This window comes from Lithobates pipiens, unplaced genomic scaffold, assembly GCF_037356315.1.
Source record: "Lithobates pipiens isolate NorthernLeopardFrog02 unplaced genomic scaffold, aLitPip1_a1.2 Scaffold_18, whole genome shotgun sequence".
Classification (NCBI taxonomy): domain Eukaryota; kingdom Metazoa; phylum Chordata; class Amphibia; order Anura; family Ranidae; genus Lithobates; species Lithobates pipiens.
In genome coordinates, this window is record NW_027507758.1 from 4,632,665 (window position 1) to 4,644,719 (window position 12,055).

The 12,055-nt window shown below is 47.9% G+C and overlaps 1 protein-coding gene across 1 annotated transcript; it reads right to left on the reverse strand.

Annotated features, from left to right (window-relative positions):
* Positions 1-458: 458 nt before the first annotated feature.
* Positions 459-11,609, reverse strand: LOC143986958 (uncharacterized). Its single transcript, XM_077485372.1, has 5 exons — positions 11,460-11,609; positions 8,845-8,961; positions 6,180-6,247; positions 5,196-5,268; positions 459-2,291 (listed from the first exon to the last, which is right to left on the reverse strand). The coding sequence occupies exons 1-5, from the start codon at positions 11,596-11,598 to the stop codon at positions 2,242-2,244; spliced, it is 447 nt and encodes a 148-aa protein (XP_077341498.1). The 5' UTR covers positions 11,599-11,609; the 3' UTR covers positions 459-2,241.
* Positions 11,610-12,055: the final 446 nt, after the last annotated feature.

The following is a 12,055-nucleotide window of genomic DNA, read 5'->3' on the forward strand; positions in this document are numbered from 1 at the left end:
ACAAACGAACAGGTATTTACAGCTTCGGAATTGTACAAGGTGCAAAAAATAAAATAAAAATAAATCACAAAAATAAAAATGTCCACTCTAACAACTGACAGTCCATAGGGGAGCGGAGAAGAGATTCTGCCGAGTGCCGTCTCTTCTAGAACTCTATAAGACCTGAAATACAAAGCTTGTGAAACAGGCGACAAATGTTTTCATACACAGAGAGACTGACGATTGCTGGCGGTGGCTCGGTGCGTTGGCGTCCTTTTGGTGGGATTGCATCTCATCTCAACGGGGGGCCACAGCTGAGGCCAACATTTCACTCTTTAATGTTGGCGGTACACATATCCCCCTGGTGGGATTTATGTGTCGATGGGCCGGTGTCAGCATTTTATGCTGGGAGCATGCTCAATCGAGCGCCCCCAGCACTACTGCGCCATCAGCGACAGCTTCTGGTCACTTAGCCTTAGCCAATAGGTCGGGTTCTTGATCAAGTGATCACTGTAATAGCCAATCATAGTGATCACATGACTGGGAAGTCCAGGAACCACCACTGGTGTTTAGAACTTCTTTAAAGGGCCAGCAGAAAGAGGTTAAAAAAACAAAAACAAAAACACAACTGATCTCCAGCTTTAGTTTGAGCTTAAACAGTTCAGTCGGACCAAGCTGGCCCAAATAAACCATTTCCCTTCACTAGCATGTGCAGCCACTGGGGGCGCTGTATAAACTGTATGCAGCTGTGGCCTCATACAGTATATAGCACTGTTTACCGGGTGCAAGAGAATATCTTCCCATCTCACACCTGGAAAAAGATAGCGTTGGTCTGAGCAGCGCTCAGCCATTCATAGACCGCTTTGTATTCCATCAATGAATCAAAAGGTTGTGACAACATCAGTCTGCCTCTGAGCTGACCTGAGACTACATACAGTACTGTGATCCGTGTGAGAAAGGAGACCATCCCGTCTCACACCCGTAACACTATAGCCTCAGTCTGAGCGGCGCTCAGCCATTTATAGGCAGCTTTGTATGCCATCGATGAATCAAAGGATGTGACATCAGTCTGCCTCTGAGCTGAGCCTACATACAGTATATAGTACTGTATTCTAGGTGAGAGAGAGAGGAGACTTTCCCCGTCTCACACCCGGAACAAGATGGTGTAAGTCTGAGTGCCCCTCAGCCATTCATAGGCATCTTTGCATTTTATTAATGAAGACAAAGCTTTCTGTGATTGGCTGAGTCAGAGGTTGTGACATCATCAGCCTGCCTTTGAGCTGTGGCTACATACAGCTTATATAGGAGCACACACCCAGCAGCCACATGTTAGTGAAGGGAAATCGTTTGTTGGCCCGAATGAACTATTTAAACTGAAACGAAAGCTGGAGTTCAGCTTTAATATACAATCCTTACTAAAATAAAAAAAATATATAAATAAAAAATTTCGAACAAACGAAGGATCGCCTGGATTTGAATTCTCGACTAAACGATCCTATTGATACATGTGTGGCCACCTTTAGTCGCTGTAGCGAGGAAAATATCCCTTGAGCCGCACATTGCTGCAAAATTTGCTATGAAAGTGTCTGTCAGTTCCAGCCTGGGCTCAGGCCACGCCCCCTATGTTTCACCCCCCCCCCCCCCCCCGGAGCCTAGTCATGATCCCCATGAGGGGTCTCCAAACTAGGGCCCTCCAATCCCGATCATGCCCCAGTCACGTCTGTGAATGTCAGAGTTTCACAGTGCCTCATATGACGTCTAGTTCCCCGCTGGAGGGCCGTAGTTTGGAGATCCCTGCCCTTGACTACCGTTGGGCAGACCCAAGCTGCCACGGATTTGCAGCGCTGTGTGGCTCAAGGGATATTCTCTTTACTACACGTGGATTGGCAGACCCGTGTAGAGGTGAGGATGCAAGTCAGAAGCGGGGAGGGGGAGGTGTTGGGTGAACCATAAACGCTAAAACACATCCCTTTGCGGGTTTCCTGTGCAGAATAGAACACAAGTGAAGGCTAAAACATCCATTTGTCCTCACATTTCTGGAACCGATGTCTTCAGTGGCAGATCGAGGTACAAAAACAACAAAAAAAAAAAAAAAAAAAAAAAAAAAAACTGTCCGACGTCTAAACATCTGTGATCCGTGGAATGAAAATTTAACCGGCCGTGGCTGTCCGGGAGAGAAGGGACTCTGCGATGGAAGTGGTGAAGGCTTCAGAAGCGATGGCCGATGCGGTGACCGTTCCCCGCGCAGCGGCGTGGATTGGTTCAGTAGCCATATTTGTCATTTAAATGGGTCTTCCCGTCACCGGATTGTCCTGGAAGAAAGCGGAATATGAATGCGCTTGTAGTTCAATTACTTACTTCCTGTCTGTTAAAGTGACATCACAGCATACCCACTAAATGTATACCAGTTTATGTAATGGTTTAAGCGATGTTCGCGTCATATACAGTTTGTTTTCTGTATTGTTTGTTGTGTATGAAAATAAATAAAATTCTACTTTAAAAAAAAAAAAAAAAAAAAGTGACATCACACACCCCCCCCCCCCTTTTTTTTTTAACACCTTCCCACCCAGCCTATAGCAGATTGACAGGAGGGCAAGCCTTTCCTCCTTCAGACTGGACATTAGAGCTGCGCGATAATTCGTTAAAGAATCGAGATCGCGATTCAACCCTCCTCGCGATCTGAACAAAGCATTTCCTCGATTCAGTGCAGAGAGTTTTCTCTGCTGAAGCCGACAGCTGTCAAAAAAACAAACCAGGAAGCCTGCCAAGTTTATCACAACATCGCTCAGGCGAGATAAAAAGAAACAATGTAACATTTAGTTACATTCAGCTATTAAAAAAATAAAAATAAACTTTGGTCTGTAAATGAGGTAAGTTTAGCCACTTAAAAGACTAAACCTTTTTCTGACACTTACTGCTTACAAGTTTAAATCTGTATTTTTTTGCTAGAAAATTACTTAGGATCTCCAAACACATATACATTATATATATATATATATATATATATATATATATATATATATATACATATATACACACACACACACATAAATATATATATATATATATATATATATATATATATATATATATATATATATATATATATATATATATATATATATATATATATATATATATATATATATACCCTGTTTCCCCTAAAATAAGACCTAGCGTGATTGTAGGTGTTGGCTGCAATATAAGCCCTACCACCCAAATAAGCCCTACTCTGTTTCCTCAAAAATAAGCCCTACCCTGAAAAGAAGACCTACAAGGACTTTAACTAGGGCTTATTTGGGGGGTAGGGCTTTTATTGCAGCCATCACCGACAGTCACACTAGGTCTTATTTTAGGGGAAACAGGGTATATATATAATATTTTTTTTATAAATTAGCAGAGACCCTAGAGGAGGGGGAGGCAACCAGTGGCCCTCCAGCTGTTGTGGAACGACATTTCCCATGAGGCATTGCAAGGTTGACAGTTATAATGACTCCCAGAGGCATGATGGGACTTCTAGTTCTGAAACAGCTGGAGTGACCCCAGGTTGGCTCCCCCTGCCCTAGAGAATAAAACGGTGGTTGTTTCAATATCTTGTCGCACTGTGTTTTCAAACGCAATATTCTTTTAAAAGGCACAGTGTAAAAAATTAATAAAAATGTAATAAAATGTAAAAAAAAAATATATATATATTTTTTTTAAAGTGCCCCTGTGCAGTGGTGAATGCATACGTAGGTCACACCCACACATGTAAACGGTTTGCACCACACCTGTGTAGTAGCCGCCCGCCCCCATACTTACCCGAGCCCCCTCTCCGTTTAGCCATGTGCATGAGTCTCTCAGCCATCCGTGACTCTCCCTTCTGATTGGCCGAGACACAGCAGCGGCACCATTGGCTCCCACTGCTGACAAAGTGACAGCTGATCATGTGACACAACAGAGCCGGTAGTTGGCTATTTTTCCTCCTCACGCTGACAGCGCAGGGAGAAAAAAAAAAAAGCCGATCACCGGCGGCCGTGAGAGGGACTTCAGTCCCGATCACGGTGAGCTGGGGACAGCTCATCAGTGCCCACCTGTCCCCTGCCAGTGCCACCAAAAAAAAAAAATGCCAAAAAAGTGACACCCATCAGTGCCCACAATGTGCCTCGCACACACAGTGCTGCACCTCAGTGCCACATATCTGTGCCCATCAGTGTCATGTACCAGTGCCCATCAGTGACGCCCATCAGTGCCACCTATCAGTGGTACCTTTCAATGCCACCTATCAGTGGTACCTTTCAGTGGTACCCATCAGTGCCCATCCGTGCCACCCATCAGTGCCGCCTTAACTGTGCCTTAACTGTGCCCATCAGTGCCGCCTTAACTGTGCCCATCAGTGCCGCCTTAACTGTGCCCATCAGCGCCGCCTTAACTGTGCCCATCAGCGCCGCCTTAACTGTGCCCATCAGCGCCGCCTTAACTGTGCCCACCAGCGCCGCCTTAACTGTGCCCACCAGCGCCGCCTATCAGTGCCCACCAGCGCCGCCTATCAGTGCCCACCAGCGCCGCCTATCAGTGCCCACCAGCGCCGCCTATCAGTGCCCACCAGCGCCGCCTATCAGTGCCCACCAGCGCCGCCTCATCAGCGCATTTCAATGAAGGAGAAAAATTACCTGTTTGCAAAATTTTATAACAAACTATTAAATATGTTTTTCTATTTATTTTTTTAATTTGCATCTTTTTTTGTTTGTTTAGCAAAAAATAAAACTCCCAACTGTAATTAAATACCACCAAAAGAAATTTGGGTACAGTGTTGTATGACCGCGTAATTGTCATTCAAAGTGCATCAGCCCTGAAAGCTGAAAATTGGTCTGGGCAGGGGGGGGGTTTAAGTACCCAGTAAGCAAGTGGAGAGATTATATATATATATATATTAGTGTGTATGTGTGTGTGTATGTATAGCCAAAAAAATTCTATATTTAATATATTAGATTTTTATGAATTATATATATATATATATATATATATATTCCAAAAAAATAAATAAAAAATAAACACACTTTAATTCTCTAGGGCCTCTGCTAAAGAGATATTATACACACACACAAACACACACGTTTGGGGGTTCTAAGTAATTTTCTTGCAAAAAAACACCCCACATATTTTTACATCCATGTTAGAAGTGTCAAAATTGGCCTGGTAGGCGAGTGGTTAAAGAAAGGTTTAGATGGCGTTACCTGCAGGGGGCGTCCACACACAGTAATCGGGGTCGTCTTCAGGGTACTGAGTGGCGAGAACACCTTGCGGAGGCTGAAAGAGAACAAAAGAAAAATAAAGGATTGGAGAATTCTTTCATTATCCAAAATGTTTTGTTTGCAGCTGTGACATCCCATGGAAGGTTTGTACTGACCAGCGCCACGTTTCCCTTCCCTACCAATTCTAGGACATGGCCCACAGAACCCTTTAGGACCACATCCATTATGGTTTGAATGGCAAAGTTCGGGCCGAGGCACCCAAAATGCAGCATTCTGGAGCCTTCATCACCCAGAGCCCTGTGATATCCTAAGGATCTACCAGGGCCCCCCGAGCAATGGCAATATAAACACACATATCTATATATATCTATCTATCTCTCTCTCTCTATCTCTCTATCTATAGAAGGCCGTCCACAAGGTTTAGGAGGGTGTCTATGGGAATGTTTGACCATTCTTCCAGAAGAGCATTTGTGAGGTCAGGCACTGATGTTGGACAAGAGGCCTGGCTCACAGACTCCACTCCAATTCATCTCAAAGGTGTTCTATGGGGTTGAGGTCAGGACTCTGTGCAGGCCAGTCAAGTTCCTCCACCCCAGACTCGCTCATCCATGTCTTTATGAACCTTACTTTGTGCAATGGGGGGGGGGGCAGTCATGATGGAACAGGAAGAGGCCGTCCCCCAAACTGTTCCCACAAAGTTGGAAACATGAAATGGTCCAAAACGTCTTGGTGTGCTGACGCCTTAAGAGTTCCCTTCACTGGAACTAAGGGGTCAAGCCCAACCCCTGAAAAACAACCCCCACACCATAATCCCATCTCCCCCCCCCCCACACCATAATCCCCTCCTCCACCAATTGATTGGGACAAGTCCAGCTGATTGGTTACCATGGTTCACCTCAGTATACAATTTTGACGCTCTGGTCTGCACCCCCGATAGAGAGAGACACATTCAGGACAGACACTGACCTTGCTGGGGCCGTACATTTTCTTCTGTCTTTGTGGAGCTGGTTTTGGGATTTCATCCGCCGGGGTTGCTGAAAGAGAACGGTATTTACAAGTCACACACTCGAATGCCAGATAAGACTCGATATTCAACTATATCTTACAAAAATAATTATATACTCCCCCCCCCCCCCCCCCCCCTCCGCCATGGCCCTCTTTAAGGCAGGGCAAAAGGGGCAGCTGTCCTGGGCCCTGTCATTGTTGTGGGGCACAAAGCAGCTGCCTCATACTTGCCAACTATTTCAGTTTAAATTCCCTTGTCCCTTTGAGGTTTTAGTCCCGTGCTGTGTCCCAATATCTCAGTGTGAAGTGCTGCTACTAAGGCTGCCCAGCTCTGCCCTATTGTTGTGTACAGATGACTCACCTGCAGACCCTGTGTTTACATGTAAATAACCGGAATTCATATGTAAATAGCGGCATCCGGTGGCATAGATATGTATAGCATGCCCCCTGCAGTGGTGAGATGATGTGCTGTAGCCTCTAGTGAGCATAATTACTGTATAGTAATCTCTAGCAACCAATCAACAAGCAGAAATCATGTGCTGTAACATCTAACAACTATTCAGTGAGCCGTAATGTGTGTTGAAACCTCTAGCAACCAGTCAGTAAGCCGTAATGATACACTGTAACCTCTGGCAACCAATCACACTTGCTGCCTGATCTGATACAGTAAACTGATTTTAAGTCTAGCTGCTATTTATCGTATGTCTCAGAGCAGGTGGAGAGGGAAATCATATGGGGGGGGGGCACCAAGAAAATGTTTGCCCAGGGTCCAATCATCAGTCCATCACCTTTACCCTCAGCTTCTTTAGCAAGGCAGTGGTGGTGTTGGAGGTGTGTTTGGGGTGGTTATCATGTTGGAATACTGCCCTGCGGTCCAGTCTCTGAAGGGAGGGGATCATGCTCTGCTTCAGTATATCACAGTACATGTTGGCATTCATGGTCCCCTCAATGATCTGTAGCCCCCCAGTGCCGGCAGCACTCATGCAGCCCCAGACCATGACACCCCCACCACCATGCCTGACTGTAGACAAGACACACTTCTGTGTGAGGGGTGTACTTTATATAATTAGGTTTCTGCTTATCACAGATCGGGGTAAAGAGCCAATAACCGGCTCTTCATCACATGACCCGCTGTGTCCAATCACAGCTGATCACGGATGTAAACAGATGCCGGTTATCGGCATTTCCTTTCCTCATACTGACAGTGCGAGGAGAGAAGAGAGACGATAAACGGCTATTGTAAAAGAGACATCGACACCGATTATCAGTGAAGGGGAAAAATGACATGTTCGCAAAATTTTATAACAAACTATGAAAATAAATTTATTATTTCTTAAACATTAGCAAAAAACCTAAAACCAACCCCAGTGGTGATTAAACACCACCGAAATAAATCTCCATTAGTGTGAAAAAACTAGGAAAAATGTCATCTGGGTTCCGTGTTACATGACCGTGTAATTGTCACTCAAAGTGTGAGAGCTGAAAGCTGAAAATTGGCCTGGGCAGCAAGGGGGGGTGGAGTGGTTAAGTCCTGTAAGTTGGGAGGTGGAGCCTTCCGTCCCCCCACCTCCATCAACGAGCCTTACCTCCCCCCCGCCTCCATCAACGAGCCTTACCTCCCCCTTGCCTCCATCAACGAGCCTCGCCTCCCCCCCGCCTCCATCAACAAGCCTTAACCTCCCCCCGCCCCCATCAACGAGCCTCGTCTCCCCCCGCCCCCATCACGAGTCTCGTCTCCCCCGCCCCCATCAACGAGCCTCGCCTCCCCCCCGCCTCCATCAACGAGCCTCGCCTCCCCCCCGCCTCCATCAACGAGCCTCGCCTCCCCCCCGCCTCCCATCATCGAGCCTCGCCTCCCCCCCGCCTCCATCAACGAGCCTCGCCTCCCCCGCCTCCATCAACGAGCCTCGCCTCCCCCCGCCTCCATCAACGAGCCTCGCCTCCCCCCGCCTCCATCAACGAGCCTCGCCTCCCCCCGCCTCCATCAACGAGCCTCGCCTCCCCCCCCCGCTCCATCAACGAGCCTCGCCTCCCCCCGCCTCCATCAACGAGCCTCGCCTCCCCCCCGCCTCCATCAACGAGCCTCGCCTCCCCCCGCCTCCATCAACGAGCCTCGCCTCCCCCCCGCCTCCATCAACGAGCCTCGTTTCCCCCCGCCTCCATCAACGAGCCTCGTCTCCCCCCCGCCTCCATCAACGAGCCTCGTCTCCCCCCCGCCTCCATCAACGAGCCTCGTCTCCCCCCGCCTCCATCAACGAGCCTCGTCTCCCCCCGCCTCCATCAACGAGCCTTACCCTTCCCCCGCCTCCATCAATAAGCCTTACCCTCCCCCGCTTCCATCAATGAGCCTTACCCTTCCCCCGCTTCCATCAATGAGCCTTCCCTCCCCCCGCCTACATCAATGAGCCTTCCCTCCCCCCGCCTACATCAATGAGCCTTCTCTCCTCCACCCTACCTCCAGCAACGAGCCCTCCCTCCTTCCCCCACCTCCAACAATGAGCCTTAACCCTCCCCGCCTCCCTCAATGAGCCTCAGGTTCATCTTCGACTTTGACAGTTCTTTAACGTTAACAAAATGTATGAAGAAAACAGTCATATGACATATTACATAGGAGAGGACTACGCACCTGGCTTTTTCTGGCCTTTCAAGGAGCGGGGGTTGGCGCTGTGATCGGCACTGTGCTCTGGGACCTCGCGCCGTTTCTCCGGGGTCACCCTCTGCACCTCTTCCACTTCGCTGGCAGCTGCAGGAGACACACATACACACGTGTCATGAATTGTATGCTACCTAGAGAGACCTCATGCGACACGCTACACACACATACATCGTTATTATTATACAGGATTGATATAGTGCCAACAGTGTGTGCAGCGCTTTACAATATAAAACAGGCAGACAGTACAGATACATCTCATACAAGACAAGAGGCTTAGGATGGCCAGCAAGAGATTTACTATCTAAAGCCGGGCTCGACAAATTGACTTTGTATCTAGAAGACAACCATTACAGAGCAGCTATGACTTTTTTTTGGGGGTTTAAATATAAACAAGAGACTTAATTTTCCCATCACATAGGGGGCAAAAAACAATAAAAAATTTGATGATTTTGTTTGGTGACAGGTTCTCTTTAATAGAAAAAAAATGGGGTTCCCTCGCGCCGTCAAAGAGAAAAATATCTGAATGCGGTATGTCGGTTAGAATTGCTGCGAGACCTAAAGTGTATACCATGCACAAAAATAGATTAAAAAAAAAAAGGTGATCAGTGCAAACTATATACCAAATATTACTACAAAGATGGAATATCCTTGTTTGTTTCTACCTCATAGATAAAGTGCAATAAAATCAATAATTATACCAATACTAATGGTGAATCAGGAAGTGAGAAATTCAGACAAAGAAAAAAAAAAACATTTAGAAGGGAAATCGAAGGAAAAGGGTAAAGTGAACCAACAATGCACTAGCTTAAAGCGGGAGTCCGCCGTTTTTTTTTTTTTTTTTTTAAAGCCAGCAGCTACAAATACTGCAGCTGCTGACTTTTAAAATAATGACACTTACCCGCCCAGCGCGCCCGCGATGTCGGCACCCCGAAGCCGATCTCTCGATTGTCTCTCGGGTGCTGCCGCCGCCATCTTGGGTATGGGAATCAGGAAGTGGAGCCTTGCGGCTTCATTTCCCGGTTCCGTACTGCGCATGCGCGAGTTGCGCCTGCGCAATAAGGACGGAATAAGGACGCAATAAGGACGGTCCCCGCCGCTGTCTCTGGGATCCGTGTGTTTCCCAGCAGACAGCGGGGGACCTGCGGAAAGGGGCTTGGATTCTGCGGAAAGGGGCGTATATGCTGCAGATATCTATGCCGGAAGTGGGTGCAGATACCTGTACTGTACAGGTACCTGCACCCCCCTCCCCCCTGAAAGGTGGCAATTGTGGCGCCGGAGGGGGGGGGGGGGGGGAGGGTTCCAATGAGTGGAAGCTCCACTTTAGGGTGGAGCTCCGCTTTTAATGCCTTCTCTACATTAAGATGAAAAAAAACAAAAAACACCCTTCTGTCTGAGAGCTGCCCCCACCCCCCCCCGATTATACCTACCTGAGCCCGATCCAGAAATGTGTACAAGAGCAGCAGCTCCGTCCTCACCGGTTCAAACACAGCAGCTGGGAGCAATTGGCTCCTGCTGCTGTCAATCACGGTGAGGGGTGGGGCCAAGTCAAGCTCTGCACGTTGTTCCCATAGCAAGTGGCTTGCAAAGAAGGGGGGTGGGAGTAGCTAGCATGGGACCGCAGTAAAGAGGAGGATCCGGGCTGCTCTGTTCAAAACCTTTACACAGAGCGAGTAAGTATAACATGCTTGTTATAAACAAAACTAAAATGGGTTTACAATCACTTTAACCTCTTTGAGCCCTGGCGCCCCACTTTAAGGGGTTTATGGAATGCCAGGAGGTGGGGCAGGGTTTACGATCATGTGACCAGCGTGATTGGATGTCACACGATCGGAAATCTCCCGATCATAAGTCGCAATCAGGAGCTTTCCATTAGCTACCAGTAACTGTGCCCAGAGCACGCAGGGCTGCTCAGCACCAAGGGGTTAAAGTGATAGTAAAGTCTCTTTTTTTCCCCTTTAAAAATAACAAACAAACACGTTATTCTTAATACTACTGCGGGCATCCGGGTGTGACAGATTCACAGCCGGGTGCGACCGATTCACAGCCGGGTGCGACCGATTCACAGCCGGGTGCGACCGATTCACAGCCGGGGTGCGACCGATTCACAGCCGGGTGCGACCGATTCACAGCCGGGTGGCGACCGATTCACAGTCGCGACCGATTCACAGTCGGGTGCGACCGATTCACAGTCGGGTGCGACCGATTCACAGTCGGGTGCGACCGATTCACAGCCGGGTGCGACCGATTCACAGCCGGGTGCGACCGATTCACAGCGGGGTGCGACCGATTCACAGTCGGGTGTGACCGATTCACAGCCGGCTGGGACGGATTCACAGCCGGCTGGGACGGATTCACAGCCGGCTGGGACGGATTCACAGCCGGGTGTCACAGCCGGGTGTGACCGATTCACAGCCGGGTGTGACCGATTCACAGCCGGGTGCACACGTCTCACCGCGCTGTCCTGCATAGCCGGGAAATCTTCTGGGACCTGCGACGCGCGCTCGTCGGTAAACGTAATGCATTGCGGAATCGAATAGCAGATAATCGTATTTGAATGGAATCATGAGACCAGTGAAGATGCGCACCTCTAGTCTCCATGCTGTGCTCAGCCGTCTCAGCCAATGGCGGCCTGTCTTCTGAGCGGCCATCACCTGGGGTGTCTACTTTCATTGGTTCCTCCTCTTCTTCCTCCTCCTCCTCTTCAGGCTCATCTGCGTCTTTCATGGTGAAGAGACTCGCGGGAGATCCGTCCGTTTTGGTGGCAATCTCTGCAATTGGTAAAGTGGATTGTCAAGTAAAACATGAGAATCTTCCTGAGCAGTCTATGCAGAAATCGTCACATTTATTATTATGTATCCTTTATTATTCTTCATCTATACACAGAATTTACCTGCTGAATCCCAGAAACTACCTCACTTCCGCTTTACTCCGTCGCCAATTTAAAAAAATAAATAAAATAAATGGCACGCCGATTTTGGCAAAGTGCAAAGGAGGGATTTGGGGATCTTTTAGGGCCCTGATCTCTCCATAAAGAGGACCTGTCATCACCTATTCACCTATTTACATTCCTTGTGACAGCAATAAAAGGGATTAGAATTTTATTTTTTAAAAAGGGACAATGTTTAAAAAAACCAAACAAAAAAACAAAAAACAAACAAACAACTTTTTATTTTAACCACTT

Bases quoted from the DNA above. Each gene is read 5' to 3' on its own strand.
- LOC143986958 (XM_077485372.1), bottom strand. From the start codon at position 11,598: ATGAAAGACGCAGATGAGCCTGAAGAGGAGGAGGAGGAAGAAGAGGAG. The intron at 5,269-6,179 runs GTCAGTGTCTGT...GTTCTCTTTCAG, and splicing joins AAATGTACGGCCCCAGCAAG to CCTCCGCAAGGTGTTCTCGC. The intron at 2,292-5,195 runs GTAACGCCATCT...GCTTTCTTCCAG, and splicing joins TGTGTGGACGCCCCCTGCAG to GACAATCCGGTGACGGGAAG.